This window comes from Aquarana catesbeiana, linkage group LG04, assembly GCF_042186555.1.
Source record: "Aquarana catesbeiana isolate 2022-GZ linkage group LG04, ASM4218655v1, whole genome shotgun sequence".
In the NCBI taxonomy this organism is placed as follows: domain Eukaryota; kingdom Metazoa; phylum Chordata; class Amphibia; order Anura; family Ranidae; genus Aquarana; species Aquarana catesbeiana.
The window spans coordinates 148,959,235-148,975,962 of record NC_133327.1 but is presented as its reverse complement, the minus strand read 5'-3'; the positions used below and the strand labels follow the sequence as shown (position 1 = coordinate 148,975,962).

Genomic DNA, 16,728 nt, shown 5'->3' with positions numbered 1-16,728 from the left:
TTTATGATCATGCTTTCTGTACTGCTTTGCTACAAAAGTGAGGCATGCTGGTGGTAGGATGGGTTATCTTGGACAGTCTAGTGTTTTGGGGGGGGGGTTTGTTTGGGGTTGTTGTTGGTGTTTTTTTTTTTTTTTTTTGCTAGTGTCAAGCCCTTCTGTAGGTGGCAGTATAATATAAAGGTTTAAAACTTCCCCTCGATGGACTCCCTGGATTTTACAGTGAGTACTAAAATCTAGATTTATTTTGCTGTGTGGTAATATAATAAGTTATTTTTAATTTACACCCTCTTTATTTGGTCTTCATGAGCAGTGTATATAATGGGAGTTCACAGGATTTAGACTGTGACTCTCCTGTAGTCGTTAACATCAGTATAAGATAATTTATCTTACCCAAGATCCTACTTTTTTTGGGATTGACTGAGTGTCACAAAAGATGTAGGTCAGCTACAGCCTCTTGGCTGAGGTTTGGTGTCCTCTTCCATCTCCATTCTAGTTGAAGTGAGGGGAATATAAAAGAAATGTTGAAATATGACTTGTACTACAGTGAGATCTGAGCTTCATTTATGTATACTTTGGAACTGAAGAACAATTAGATTATGAACTGTGGGTTACAGCGCTTTTCATGCATGCATATAAGTGCACACAATTTCATTAATACCCTTTAATTGTCATGGTAATAAGTATTGGTTTGCTGGGGAAATTGAAGGTCATTGCATTGCTAGATGATTTCTCCACTCTTTCCTCTTTATAGTAAAGATAAAATACGGATAACCTAAAACCGCACTTCTCTGTGTAATATTTTCTTTGCTCTAAAGAAGTAAAACCTACCACATAAGGTGCCACTATATTTCTGAACTTCTTGCCTGGAGACAGATTTAATTTATTTTTTAACACCCTCAAATGTAATTGATCTAGAAGGCAAGCTCACCAGTGCAGATCCAAAACCTGTAGAAAATGTGTATGCTTATACGATATGCTGAATATTACTGCAGATGCATACATCAACCCTCATGCAGCCAAAATGTTCATCAGCATAGAATGTTTCCCACTTTATTTGTCTGACGATGATGGATGGCCCCTATGCATTAGAAATTAGTCCCCATGATTATAGCACAGGAATTCAAGGAACACTAATCTTTAAAAGACTTCCCCCAGACAGATAATGCTCCCAGCACTGAGTGAGGTTTGGAATGCACAGTACAGGCCCCCCTAGCAGGGAAAGGTGCTACCTGGATAAATGTGGTATTTCGTATGTTGTGTGTGTCTATGATTTAGTTGGACGTGTGATCACATGTAGAGTGGATGCTCACATTCCATGCAAAGATGGTCTTACCTTTCACTGTTCTGCTATAGGGCTGAAGTTCACATTCCTACTGTGTCAGTGCAGTTTGGTTTGCTGCTGGAAGCATATTGCCGGGGCAGTGTGGGACACATGAAGGTGCTCTACAAACAGGTAACCATCACAAAACTATAAAGTGCTCTCATTGGCCACCTTCTCCCAAAGCTATTTGTATGTAGACTAGCACAAGCGTTCCCATTCATAGGATGGTAGGTTTGGGTAAATTCAATTTTGCTGGTCTACATGTAACTTGCTAATGTCACTGTTAGCTGATTATTGAATATGGAATCTCAGGTCTATAACGACCCACACAAAAAATGTTTAACATTTTATTGATAATATAGAAGTAATTGTCACTGATTGCCATGGGGCAATGTAGACTAAGAGGGGTTTCTTTGATGAGCTGCTTTCTTAAATTAGGATTCTTTGCTTTGTCATCAAATAAAGGTAATCCTTGAAAATGATGCACCAAAGTAAAGTGGGCAGTGCCCCACTGGAACAGTGTAATTAAACTACATTAGAAAATCTCTCCTGCTGTATGTCCCAGTGCCACAGTGTATCAGATAGATACAGTGGGTATAGAAAAGAATCACCCCCCTTTTTTAAATTATCACATTTTGTTGCTCTTCAGCTGGAAATGAAGACAGACACCATTTTTTTATCCAGCTGTATTTACTCAGTGCAACTTATAAACTTCCAAGTGAAAGATTCAACACCAACATGTCAGAAAAAAATTAAAAAACAGAATCACTGAGTTGGAAAAAGGATCCCCCCCTACTGAAAATGACTTGTACACTTAATCAAGTGTAGCTACTCACCTTCTCAATGGCAAACAAAGCCATTTGACTTTCAACTGTGATCAGCTGTGGTCATTTTGATTAGCTTAAAATTCAAGCAGCTTTCCTGGAGTATTTCAGTCCCCGGTAGTGTAATTGAAGCAAACCATCAACTATGGGTGGCAAGGCACTGTCAAAAGATCTCCAGGATAAAGTTGTGGACAGGCACAAGTCTGCAGAATACAAAATTCAAAGGCTTTATCAATGCCTAGAAGCACAGTGAAGTCTATTCTTAAGAAGAGAAAGGTATTTGATACAAGACAGACCATCCCTGGCCAGAGAGTCTATCAAGAGGCCTACAGCAACTTTGAAGCAGTTTCAGGAATGGCAAAGAGTGGTCATTGTGTGCATGTGACAACAATATCACAAATTCTCCGCAAATGTGGCTTGTATGGGAGGGTTGCAAGGAAAATAAAGCCACTCCTCAGAGGTCACATGCAGTCACTACTGAGCTTTGCCAAAACACACCTTGAAGACTCTGAGGCCACATGGAAAAAGGAGTTGTCAGATCTCCTAGATTGTAAGCTCTAACAAGCAGGGCCATCTGATTCCTTATGTATTATAACTGTACTGTCTGCCCTCATGTTGTAAAGTACTGCGCAAACTGTTGGCACTGTATAAATCCTGTATAAGAATAATATTAATAATGATGAGACTAAAATGTAATTGTTTGGCCTCAACACCAAAGAATGTCTGGTGGAAATCCAATAAAACTCACCATCCAAATAACACCATTCCTACAGTAAAACATGGAGGTGCTAATATGTTATAGGGGTGTTTCTCTGCAGCAGGGACTGGAGCACTTGTCAGGATAGAAGGAAAAATGGATGGGGAAAAATACCTTTAAATTCTTAAGGAAAATCTGCCAGAAAGTTGTCAATGGGAAGGTGGTTTACCTTCCAACATGACAATGGCCCAAAGCACATAGCAAAATTGACCACACAGTGGTTGAAGGAGAAAAGGGTGAATGCCCTTGCATGACCTAGTCAGAGCCCAGACTTAAACCCCATTGAAAATCTGTGGAATGACTTGAAGACAGCAGTCCACAAATGGTCACCATCAAATTTAACTGAACTTGAGCATTTCTGCAAAGTGTGGGCAAATATTGCCAAGTCTAGATGTGCAAAGTTAGTAGAGACATAGCCCAACAGACTAAAGGCTGTAATTGAAGCAAAAGGTGGTTCAACAAAATACCTACTCAAGGGGGTGATCCTTTTTCCAACTCAGTGATTCTGTTTTTGAATTTTTTTTATTTTTTGTTGACATGTTGGTGTTATATCTTTCAGGAGGATGTTATAAGTTGCACTGAGTAAATACAGCTGGATAAAACAAAAACCGTGTCTGTCTTCATTTCAGGCAGCAAAGCAACAAAATGTTATGATTTTAAAGGGGGATGATTCTTTACTATACCTACGGTAGATAAAGCTAGAGAGAGCGTAAACTGTATTTGAAATATATATTGTGTAATCTGCAAATATAAAAATTTTTGCAAAAAATTGTGCTTAGTCAAAAAGGATATGCAAAAAGGTCCACTTTAGATAAATGACACGCGTTAATAACGTGCATCAAAAGTATTTGCAGATTACACAATATATTTCAAATATAACTTATTTGTGTGTAAAATATATATTACACACACACACACACTCTCACACACACACACTCTCACACACACACACTCTCACACACACACACTCTCACACACACACACTCTCACACACACACACTCTCACACACACACACTCTCACACACACACACTCTCACACACACTCACACTCACACACACTCACACTCACACACACTCACACACACTCACACTCACTCACACTCACACACACACACACTCACACACACACACTCACACACACTTGTGCTCAAAAGTTTACATACCCTGGCAGACTTTGCTTTCTTGGCCATTTTTCATAGAATATGAATAACACAAAAACAGTTTTCACTCATAGTGTTTGGCTGAAGCCATTTATTATCAATCAACTGTGTTTACTCTTTTTAAATCATAATGACAACAGAAACTACCCAAATGACCCTGATCAAAAGTTTACATACCCGGGTGATTTTGGCCTGATAACATGCTAGGTAAGAATGCTGATAAGAATGCCAATCAGCAGTGTTCAAACTCTAATCAAGAAGTGGAAAATGAGGGGTTCTGTTGAAACCAAACCACCGTCAGGTAGACCAACTAAAATTTCAGCCACAACTGCCTGGAAAATTGTTCGGTATGCAAAGAAAAACCCCCAAGTAACTTCAGGTGAAATACAGGACTCTCTGAAAACACGTGGTGTGGCTGTTTCAAGATGCACAATCAGGAGTCACTTGAATAAAGATAAGCTGCATGATCGAGTTGCCAGAAGAAAGCCATTACTACACAAATGCCACAAAGTATCTGGCTTACAATACGCCAAACAGCACAGAGACGAGCCTCAAACCTTCTGGCACAAAGTCATTTGGAGTGATGAGACCATAATTGAGCTTTTTTGCCACAACCATAAACACTACATTTTGGAGAGGAGTCAAGGCCTATGATGAAAGGTACATAATGCCTACTGTGAAACACGGAGAAGGATCGCTGATGTTTTGGGGATGTGTGAGCTACAAAGGCACAGGAAATTTGTTCAAAATTGATGGCAAGATGAATGCAGTATGCAGTCAAAAAATACTGGAGGAACATTTGCATTCATCAGCCAGGAAGCTGCGCATAGAACGTACTTGGACATTCCAACATGACAATGATCCAAAACACAAGGCCAAGTCTAACTGTCATTGGCTACAGCAGAATAAAGTTAAGGTTCTGGAGTGGCCATCTCAATCTCCTGACCTCAATATCATTGAGCCACTCTGGGGAGATCTCAAACGTGCAGTTCATGCAAGACTGCCCAAGAATTTACAGGAACTGGAGGCTTTTTGCCAAGAGGAATGGGCAGCATTACCATCTGAGTAATGTCTAAACTGCTGGCAACAAAAGTGAGTACACCCCTAAGTGAAAATGTCCAAATTGGGCCCGATTAGCCATTTTCCCTCCCCGGTGTCATGTGACTTGTTAGCGTTGCAGGATTTCAGGTGTGAATGGGGAGCAGGTGTGTTAAATTTGGTGTTATCTCTCACTCTATCATACTGGTCACTGGAAGTTCAACATGGCACCTCATGGCAAAGAACTCTGAGGATCTGAAAAAAAGAATTGTTGCTTACATAAAGATGGCCTAGGCTATAAGAAGATTGCCAAGACCCTAAAACTGAGCTGCAGCACGGTGGGCAAGACCATACAGGAGTTTAACAGGACAGGTTCCACTCAGAACAGGCTTTGCCATGGTCGACCAAAGAAGTTGAGTGCACGTGCTCAGCGTCCTATCCAGAGGTTGTCTTTAGGAAAGATGTATGAGTGCTGCCAGCAATGCTGCAGAGGTTGAAGGGGTGGGGGGGTCAGCCTGTCAGTGCTCAGACCATACGCCGCACCTTGCATCAAATTGGCATGCATGGCTGTCCTCCAAGAAGGAAGCCTCTTCTAAAGATGATGCACAGGAAATCCCGCAAACAGTTTGCTGAAGACAAGCAGATTAAGGGCATGGATTACTGGAACCATGTCCTGTGGTCTGATGAGACCAAGATAAAATTATTTGGTTCAGATGGTGCCAAGCGTATGTGGCAAAAGCAAGGTGAGGAGTACAAAAACAAGTGTGTCTTGCCTACAGTCAAGCATGGTGGTGGAAGTGTCATGGTCTGGGGTTGCATGAGTGCTGCCAGCACTGGGAAGCTACAGTTCATTGAGGGAACCATGAATGCCAACATGTACTGTGACATACTGAAGCAGAGCATGATCCCCCTCCCTTCGGAGACTGGGCCACAGGGCAGTATTCCAACATAACTACTACAAACACACCTCCAAGACAACCACTGCCTTGCTAAGGGTAAAGGTGATGGACTGGCCAAGCATGTCTCCAGACCTAAACCTTATTGAGCATCTGTGAGGCATCCTCAAACGGAAGGTGGAGGAGCACAAGGTCTCTAACATCCACCAGCTCCGTGATGTCTTCATGGAGGAGTGGAAGAGGACTCCAGTGGCAACCTGTGAAGCTCTGGTGAACTGCATGCCCAAGTGGGTTAAGGCAGTGCTGGAAAATTATGGTGGCCGCGCAAAATATGGACACTTTGGGCCCAATTTGTATATTTTCACTTAGGGGTGTACTCACTTTTGTTGCCAGCGATTTAGACATTAATGACTGTGTGTTGAGTTATTTTGAGGGGACAGCAAATTTACACTGTTATACAAGCTGTACACTCACTACTTTACATTGTAGCAAAGTGTCATTTCTTCAGTGCAGTCACATGAAAAGATATAATAAAATATTTAGAAAAATGTAAGGACTGTTTTGTTAGATACTGTGTGTGTATGTATATATATATTTATATGTGATATTGTTTGCACAGTGTCCTGCACTTGTTTTAGGGATTCATTTGGAGCATCCAAGAACTGCTACATTCCCCAAAACTGGATTTATTACCATAAACACATAATGGTGTCAAGCAATCAACTTAAACAGTTTTTGGCTTACACAAATCCAATAAATCATTTCACACCTGTTCCCCATTGGGTGTAAGACAAACCCGTAAACCCAAGGAATCAGGACTGCATCCTTCGCTTGAATGACTAAGATCTTAGTGGAAGAATAGTAAGCCCTGACATATGTCTGGTGTTTGCAACAGTACTGTACTTTGTAGCTGGCTATGCTATCGGCACAGACACTAGTTCCATCTTGAAGCATTGTTCAAATTGTATATCCAAAATGCTCCATGCTTGTATCCATATAACCTAACCAGCAGAATTGAAACCCTTAATTCATATATGAATATAATTACTTATCTTCTGGCCAGGTGATAGTCCATCCTCTCTATCTGTGATCTTAAAAAGTGCTCAGTACCTTGGGAGATTGCAAGTATTGATCAGCAGTAAATGTCATCCCAGTCACACAACCATGTGGTAGTGTCGAACACCAAGAAATTACTTTGGCTTGTTTTGCTCCTAACTGGAACTTCCACAAGATGTATCACATTCATAGGTTCTGAGGAAGTTGGGTTAGGAACGAAAAGACGTTGGAAGTGTGCCTTTGTCAGTGAAGCCAAAAGCTGCTTAAGTGTATTGCTTCACAACAACAGGGTTGAAGATAATACTCCCATTATATTGGGAATTTTGATTTGTGATTAATAGGTGGTGTGTGTGTGTGTATGTATATGTACAGTGTGTGTGTGTGTGTGTGTGTAATATATAAATTATAGTGTGTTATTGTGGATATATTATACTATGTGCAATTCTTTGGAATATTGTTTCCCGGGAGAACATGGCAATTGTTGTGGGTTTTTTTTTTTTTTTTTCAATATTGTGTGTTATGGGGAGAAACTGGTACAAAGGGTTATTTTAAAGTGTTACTAAACCCAGGACCCTGTATTCACTATATCTGGTCTCCCACAGTACACAGAACATGGAAATCCAATAGTTTTAGTAAATATAAACTGCTAAATACCTTTTCTCATCAACAATATATAGCAGTCTTGTGACTTTTATCAGTGTCTGGTTAAAGCTTATAGGAGGAGTTTTAATTTCCCTCTGACTGTCCTATAAGGCTGCAGGACCCCTGACCCTCTGTCTGCTAATTGGCCCTGTGCCGATCACATGCACCCTCCCAAGAAAGAAACAACTCTAGCAATACATGCCAAACTTGTGCAGAGTGCCCCATGGTTCTGTTCTATCAGGAGATGGTAGGGGGACAGTAAAAGAAGGGGAGGATCAGAGAAGACAGGATCAAACAGCCTTTTTACACAATGCGGAAGTTTAACCCCTTAGGTTCCACAGTGAGTATAACAAGCATGCTTGACTGCATATACAGACTGATTTTACTGTTGTGGGATTAGTAACACTTTAAAAGTAATTTTGATATATTTTAGTGCAGCTTCTGTTCATGTATTTGAGTGTGGTTTTTGTTCTTTGTTTCCTTCTGTATTCTTGATGCATTTGTTATATTTTAGGAACACCCACCCCGCAATCTGTGGTTAAGAAGGGAAGTTAACCCCTTTTTAATGGTTTAGCTAATCTTAGAAGATTATTATTGGAGAAATGGGGAGGACAGGGTATGTGAATTTAATAGAATTTTTGAATTAATAGGGCACATGGTAACATTACAGTCACATAATTATTTAGAGACAGAAATAACTCATGTACTGTATATAAAAACGCTTATATTCCCCCAAAGAAAGTCTAATTGTTGGAAACTTGGGTCCAGCAACACAGCTAAACAAAGATGTGTTTTTTGGGGTTTTTTTTGTTTTTTTAATGGTTTCGAGAGCATTAATAAATTGCTCCTGCATTCCTAGGTGGAAGCCCTGAACAAGCTACGCACACTTAATTGCCTCATCAAGCTGAATGCTGTAAAGCAAAGTAAGGTGAAGAACAAGGAAACCATGCATGCCTGTTTAAAGCAGAATGCCTACAGGGAAGTGCTTACCGATATCCAGTCACCCCTCAATCCCAGCGTCACCCTTTCTGAACTTGTGTGAGTGTTAACCTTCTTTCTTCCATGTGGTTAAATAGTGAGCCAACCATTATAATTCTTAGTACTAAGAATGCTAATCTACACTTTGTTTAGAAGTTGAAGTGGTAAGCAACAATAAAATTATCTGACAGCCACATGTATCTCACAAGCCACTTGATGGATACTACTATACACGATTTGTTAAATGTTGAGAACCACTGCTCTAAATATGGTGTTTTCAAGTTAAATTTTAGTGCAAGGGTTTTTTGTGATTTTATATCAGATTCTTTTTTTTCAGACAGTTATCTGAATATTCTTTATTGCATTATAACAATGTTCTCATGACTGCTGCTTACAAACTGGTATTTTTCCTTTCTGCTGTCACTCATCTTGTTTGTTCTTGTATAAATAGTGTAGAAAAGTGCAAATACATGGATTCAAAGATGAAACCTCTGTGGATTGTCTACAATAATAAAGGCTTTGGAGGGGACTATACTGGGATCATCTTTAAGAATGGGGATGGTGAGAAATTAAACACAATACTACCTACAGTTCTGGAGAACTGGTCTCCCAGGATTAGTATGTCCAACTGATTGTAAATGTTTTCCCTGCACAGATCTGCGCCAGGACATGCTAGCCCTCCAGTTACTACGTTTAATGGATATGTTATGGAAGGAAGCAGGCCTGGACCTCAGGTGAGACACTTCCTGTGGATTTCTTGAATGGGGAAGTATGATTAACTCACAGCAAATACTGTTTTCATACAAGGCCATGTATTGCTCTGGATTTCCTTTTCCAAATCTCAATAAAAGAATCTATAGAGTAGCTTTGGACCTGCAGTCTCTGGTATTGTATGTCTTATCAACTACTGTGAGACAATTACATGACTGCAAGAAAATTCATATAAAGCAGGATGTCCCTCCTTTGAGCCATATCCTTCCATTCTTGCCAATCACCTTTAGTGCTCCTTGAAGCTGCCATATACATAGGAAAACAGTTGATCATAAAGAAGCAATACGGCCTCCATTGGGGTATACAATCGGAAGAACAGTGCAGAGTGCTCCGGTAACTTAGTGTTACTAAACCCAGGACCCTGCATTCACTATATCTGGTCTCCCACAGAACATAGTAATGCAATTATTTTACTAAATAAAAACTGCTTAATACCTTTTCATCAGCAGTTAGAGCAGTTTTGTGATTTCTATCAGTGTCTGGTTAAAGCTTGTAGGAGGAGTTTTCATTCTCCTCTGACTGTCCTATGAGGATGCAGGACCCCTGACCCTCTGTCTGGATAGTGCTGATTGGCCCTGTGCTGATCACATGCACCCTCGCAAGAAAAAAAACTCTCTAGTAATACACACCAAAGCTTTGTTCAGCCAAGGCCACATTCTTATTATTATTATAATTATTATTATAATACAGGTTTTATATAGCGCCAACAGTTTGCGCAGCACTTTACAACATGAGGGCAGACATTAGTTACATTACAGCTTGGTACAAGAGGAATCAGTGGGCCCTGCTCATTAGAGCTTACAATCTAAAAAGGAAGGGTCAATTGATGCAAAAGGTAATAGCTGTGGGGGGATGAGCTGATGGAGGAAGTAAAACAGTGTTAGTTATAAGTAGGATAAGCTTCTTTGAAGAGAAGGGTTTTCAGGGATCGCCTAAAGGTGGCTAGATTAGGGGACAGTCGGACAGATTGGGGTAGGGAGTTCCAAAGGATGGGAGAAGCTCTGGAGAAATCCTGGAGGCGAGCATTGGAGGAGGTGACAAGGGAGCTAGAGAGCAGGAGGTCTTGGGATGACCGAAGAGAGCGGCTTGGTTGGTATTTTGGGACTAGGTTAGTGATGTAGCTGGGGCAGAGTTATGGATGGCTTTGTAAATTATTGTTCGTACTTTGAATTTTATTCGTTGGGTGAGTGGAAGCCAGTGGAGGGATTGGCAGAGAGGTGGAGGACACTGAATGGTTGCTAAAGTGGATGAGTCTTGCAGCGGCATTCATTATGGACTGAAGGGGGGATAGTCTATGTAAAGGTAATCCAATGAGGAGGGAGTTGCAGTAGTCGAGGCGAGAGATGACCAGGGAGTGAATTAGAAGCTTGGTGGTGTCATTAGTTAAAAAGGGGCGTATTCTAGAAATGTTGCGGAGGCTATGGTGGCATGATTTGGACAGGGATTGTATGTGGGCTGTAAGGACAGTTCAGAGTCTAAGATTACCCCTAGCACCCCAGCATGTGGGGATGGACTGATAGATGTGCCATTGATCTTGACAGAGAAGTCAGGGGAAGGGGCACGTGGGGGAGGAGATATTAAGAGCTCGGTTTTTGTAGATTAAGTTTGAGGAAGTGGTTTGACATCTAGGTTGATATGTCTGTTAGTAGATCAGTAAAGCATGAGAAGATTGATGGGGTGAGCGGAGGGGCAGAGAGATAGATAGATTTGGGTGTCATCAGCATATAAATGGTAGTGAAAGCCATGGGAGGCTATCAGTTGACCCAGGGAGGACGTGTAGATTGAGAATAGTAGAGGTCCAAGGACAAAACCTTTGGGGACCCCAACGGCAAGAGGAGTTTGAGAAGAGGAAGTGGAGTTGTAAGTGACACTGAAGGTGCGATGAGATGGGTAAGATTCAAACCAACGGAGAGTGCAGCCATGGAGACCAAGCAAATTACGTTTTTTGAGGAGGAGGGGGTGGTCAACTGTATCAAAGGCAGCAGAAAGGTCCAAGAGTAAGAGTATGGAATAATGACCATTGGTTTTGGCTGTTAGTAAGTCGTTTGTGAGTTTTAGGAGGGCAGTTTCTGTGGAGTGCTTTGGGTGAAATCCAGACTGAAGGGGATAAAGAAGGTTGTTCTCAATGAGGTGGTCGCTCAGTCGGTTGTAGACTAAACGTCCAAGGAGTTTGGAGGCAAAAGGGAGTAAAGAGATGGGTCTTAGCTTGTTAAGATTGGGGTCTGTGGCCTTTTTTGGTATGGAAGTGACTAGCGCATATTTTAGAGGGTTGGGGAAGATGCCAGTAGAGAGTGAGAGGTTGAAGATATGAGTTAAGGAGTTTAGGATTGAGTCAGATGGTGACCGTAGTATTTGAGAAGGAACAGGGTCCAGGGGGCAGGAGGTTAGGTGGGCATTAGAATAAAGTTTAGTGACTTCCTCTATAGTAGCTGGGTTAAAAGAGGGAAGTATTGATTGTGCAGGAGGACAAGGAGTGTAAAGTGAGGGAGATGTCTGTAGAGCAGAGATCTCGAGACGAATTGTCTCAATCTTATTTTTGAAGTGTTTAGCAATCTCCTGGGCAGTGAGTAAGTTAGTGGGTGGGGGTAATGGATGACGAAGTAGAGTGGTAAAGGTACAAAAGAGTTGACGGGGACTGTGTGAGAGTGTTAATGAGAGTCATAAAGTAGGTCTGTTTGGCAGTGTGCAGGCAGGAATGGTATTTTTGGAGGGCAGATTCATATTGGCTGAAATCTTGCTGTGACTTAGTTTTATGCCACAGACGCTCAAGAGCACGGCTACGTATTTTAAGGCTTCTGGTATTGTCTGTCTGCCAGGGTTGTAGCGGTCGGGGCCTAATTCTGTGCGTAGTGAGGGGGGGGCGAAGGTATCCAGGGTGGATGACAGTGAACTGTTTTAGACAGAAGTGGCCAAGTTGGGGCAGGACAAGGATGAGATTTTGTTGTAGAGACAATCTGTAGCAGAAAAAAAGAGAGGGGTTAAGATGGTGAAGGTTTCTACGGGTAATAGTTTGGTAGTTGGAAGGAGGCAGACAAGGAGAGAGTGAAACTAATAAGGTAGTGATCAGAGAGAGGAAAAGAAATATTGGAGAGGGTGTGCTGAGTGCATAGGTAGGGGAATATGAGGTCAAGGCAGTTGTAGAAGGACACTGTATATGAAGTCTCTGTTAGGATTGTGATAGTGGCTGGAGCAGGAGCTGATTCCACTTTGTCATAACTTGCTCAGTTGATTGTTTGTTTTTCCCACAGACAAGATACAGCCACCATTTTAAGACGGTGGGTACCTTTTTAGGTGTTCACTTTTCCTTTCTGCTGCTATACCATGTTCTGAATTCACCAGCACCTTTTGCCCATGGCAGGATCCTAATGTTTCTTCATCAGTAACTAACTGGCCAACCAGATGTATTCCTGATCAATGAAGCAGGTATACACGGCACAGTCCTAGTATTATTTTTCGATCTGGCTATACATTCTTTTACATTGAGATGCTTGATCAGTTCAATGTTTCTCTGCAGTCCAGATCACCCTCATACTGACTTCTGCCAAAACCTCTGACGAGGATGTTTTTGTACTCCCCTCTCGCTGCTCCTTTGGGGACTCTTGCTGTCATCTCTTGGCCTCTGGAAGGGAAGTTACTGGCCTTAGTTCCTTAAACACTATAGTGTGGATGTTACAAATGGTCACGGAATAATGCCAAGTGGCACTGTGACCTTGGAATGAAGTTGTCACCTATGCAGTGCTCAGTCTAACAGCAGCTGCAGAGATACATACCTTTGTTGTAATTATCCCGGTCAGGTTTAGATAGCACAGAGTGAACTTCTGTGATGACTACATTTATACATCTTGGGTGTCTTGTGTACCATATTCCACTATTAACCTCTTATTGGAAACTTGTATAATTGATACACAAGCCAGACTAAGCGTTAGTTATTAAATATACCTTTCTATTTTAGTCTTCATCTGCTGTAATTTTTCTTAAAATCATGATAATGTTTCTTACATGGAGATATGGCATCCTGAAAGCATTTTGTACAGTGTTTGTGTATGAAAAACATCCTTGCAAAACTCATTTCCTAATTGTGAGTTTGGCTTGATGCTTTTCCCAGAAATCGGCACAGAGCCAAAGTCAGATTACCGGCTTCCATTGAAATTGTTTAATTTTGGTCAAATGCTTTCAAAGACTTTGCCTCCTATAGTGTGCCAGGGGTGCTATATTTCTTCAACGCTGAAACTGATCAGATGGTGATAATGAATGCAGTCCTGTAACTTCGTGCTCAGTTTGCTGAAATTACTAGCAAGGTTTACTATCTTCTGAACAGAAAATAAATCTGAAATGGCGTTTGCTAAAATCCTTGCAATGTACAGGTGCATCTTAAAGAATTAGAATATCATCAAAGAAGTTAATTTATTTCACTAATTCAGTTCAAAAAGTAAACATGGACACAGACTGCAATAAAAAACCCTTGCCTTTCTATCCAAATCTAAAAAAAAAAAGTTTTGCCTTTTAGTTATACTTTGGGCAGACATCCCTTGTACAATTTTGGTGGTAAAAGTAATTCAGATATTAAAGCATATCCAAGATAACTAATAAAACCATGATATATTGCAGCTTACCAATCCTTAAATGCAATGACTGTATTAACTTTTTCACTTTTTTTTTTTCATCCTACGAGAAACACTTCCTATCCTAGGATGACAGCGTTCACTCACTGTACTGTATCTGTCATTTACTATAGCGCCAAAAAATTATCCTGCAGTCCCAGAAAATAGCGCCGAAAAAACAAGTAAGACTTCAACTCTCAGAAACTGAGCGCTAATGCAAATGAAAACCAGCATTATTGCGGGCAAAAATGCCTGTCAGATAACATGTAGTCGAAGTCAATGGGGCTTGAACCTGCAAAATTCCAAGTTCTCCTTGAAGGCTTATATGCAAGTTCTTGCCCATTAAAGTATATAGGGACCTGGGTCCTGCCCCAGGAGACATGTATCAATTGGAAAAAATGTTTTTAAAACGGCCGTTTTTTCGGGAGCAGTGATTTTAATAATGCTTAAAGTGAAACAATAAAAATGAATAATTCCTTTAAATATCATGCCTGGGGGGGGGTCCTTAGTATGCCTGTAAAGTAGCGCACCTTTCCTGTGTTTATTACTGTACCACAGCAAAATGACATTTCCAGGAAAGCATTTCATTTAAAATTGCAGGTTCCCGGCAATATAGAATTAAAATCAAAGAAAAAAACGGCGTAGGTTCCCCCTACCAGTCCATACCAGGCCCTTCGAGTCTGGTATGGATATTAAGGGGAACTCCATGCCAAATTTAAAGAAAAAAATGGCATAGGGGTCCCCCCCAAAATTCAGGCCGCAGGAAAAAAGGGGGGGGGGATAAGAGAACGCGAATACAATTTATTAGATAAAAAACAGGTAATTCACTCACAAGCAAGGCACTTCTCCAAAAGATCGTGTATGAACGAGGAAGCATCGTGACGTCACCTGCGGCCATCACGCATCTTTTGTTTCATACACGATCTATTGCTGCTTAATTCAGCACTGGAGAAGTGCCTTGCTTGTGAGTGAATTACCTGTTTTTTATTTAATAAATTGTATTATACAGAGAGCACTATGTTGTACTTTTTCTGTTCCATATCAACATAAACGCTGGGAAAGTGCCTTTATGCTGTCATATGCCTGTTTTTACACTGCTGTCTGACGGATGTGGATCGGCTGTGCTCCATCCTTATTTGACCCGTAAGGGAAAGCTTTTGTGACCTTCTATAACCAAAGGGTCCCTGCTACAAGGTGAGAGGCCATCCTTTGCATTGGTGGAGGGTTCACTGAAAATCACTGAGATGTCAGCATGAAGCCACACTGCACCTGAACGATTGGATTTACTGAATGTTTATGGACTATTATGGTTGTTTTTTCTAGCGCTGCACCATCTGTTTATTTCTGTTTAGGGGTACAATGTACCCGATGCTTGGGGGTCCCCTTGTTAAAGGGGGCTTCCAGATTCCGATAAGCCCCCTGCCCGCAGACCCCCACAACCACCGGTCAAGGGTTGTGGGGATGAGGCCCTTGTCCTCATCAACATGGGGACAAGGTGTTTTGGGGGGACCCCAAAGCACCCTCCCCATGTTCAGGGTATGTGACCTGGTACAGTTCAGGAGGAGGGGGCGCTCTCTCGTCCCCCCCCCTCTATTCCTGCGGCCTGCCAGGTTGCGTGCTTGGAAAAGGGTCTGGTATGGATTTTGGGGGGACCCCCCACACCATTTTTTTTTTTTTTTTTTTTATTTTGTTGCAGGGTTCCCCTTAATATCCTTAGCAGACCTGTAGGGACTCCCATGCATTTTTTTTATTTTGATGTGGGGGTTCCCCTTTATATTCATACCAGACCCAAAGGGCCTGGCAATGGGGGGGGGCCCACACCATTTTTGTTAAATATATGGCATGGGGGGGTTCCCCTCTGAATCCATACTTTAACTCTCATACTTCAAATACTAGACCTGAAGGGCCTGGTACAGACCTGGGGGGGGGACCCCATGCAGTTTTTTTGCAAATTTTTTTGGCTGGCTTTTTTTTGTACTTTCAGTGGGGAAGCCGCTGACAGCTGAAGATTCGTTGGTCGTTAACACGGCAGCTGGCTTCCCCCCCCCCCCCCATCCCCCCTCCCCCTGGTTAGCAACCAGCTATATACAGTGTTAAAAAAAATAACCACAAAACACATCAAAAATCACATCACAAACGCAACAGTTGCATTTCTGGTGCAGTTCCATTGAGATCTATTACCCGCAAATCCCGTGAAAAAAGTCCCCGACCATTTCCAAAAACGCACTGGCTGCAAAACGGATAGATGTGAACTAGTACCATAGGAAACCATGTTAAATGGACTGTAGAGTGTTTCTGAAATCTGCAAAACGCACTAAAAAATGCATAGATGTGAACCTAGGGTCAGGGCCAGTTCACGTTGGAGTGAGAGGAGAGGCTCTTTTCTATTTTTAGCACCTTTAAAGCACCTCCAGTGTGAAAGCAGCCTAAGATGTAAAAGATCTTGTACTTCCCCAAAACTAATTAAAAAGAAAAGAGAAAAAAAAACAACAAGCTCAATTTACTTTTATTTTGCCAGCAGAAACAACATTATGTTCATTCATTTACTAGCTTCAAAAAAAATTATACAGGATATATGGTGCTACATTTAGCAGAACAGTTAGCAATTGGGTTTTAAGGGTCCTGCTCATAGGAGCTTACAATCTAAAATTTGTCTAAACCTTAGAGTAGACACAGCTTTACT

The 16,728-nt window shown here is 41.4% G+C and overlaps 1 protein-coding gene across 7 annotated transcripts in view; it reads left to right on the top strand.

Moving 5' to 3' along the window:
- The window catches only part of PIK3CB (phosphatidylinositol-4,5-bisphosphate 3-kinase catalytic subunit beta), a 264,723-nt gene that overhangs the window by 233,343 nt on the left and 14,652 nt on the right, over window positions 1-16,728 (top strand). For all 7 annotated transcript variants that reach the window (XM_073625868.1, XM_073625865.1, XM_073625866.1 and 4 more), the window contains 4 exons: window positions 1,354-1,453; window positions 8,555-8,733; window positions 9,125-9,234; window positions 9,329-9,407. In XM_073625868.1, coding sequence (XP_073481969.1) covers window positions 1,354-1,453; window positions 8,555-8,733; window positions 9,125-9,234; window positions 9,329-9,407 — 468 coding nt within the window. The remainder of the gene's footprint in view (window positions 1-1,353; window positions 1,454-8,554; window positions 8,734-9,124; window positions 9,235-9,328; window positions 9,408-16,728) is intronic.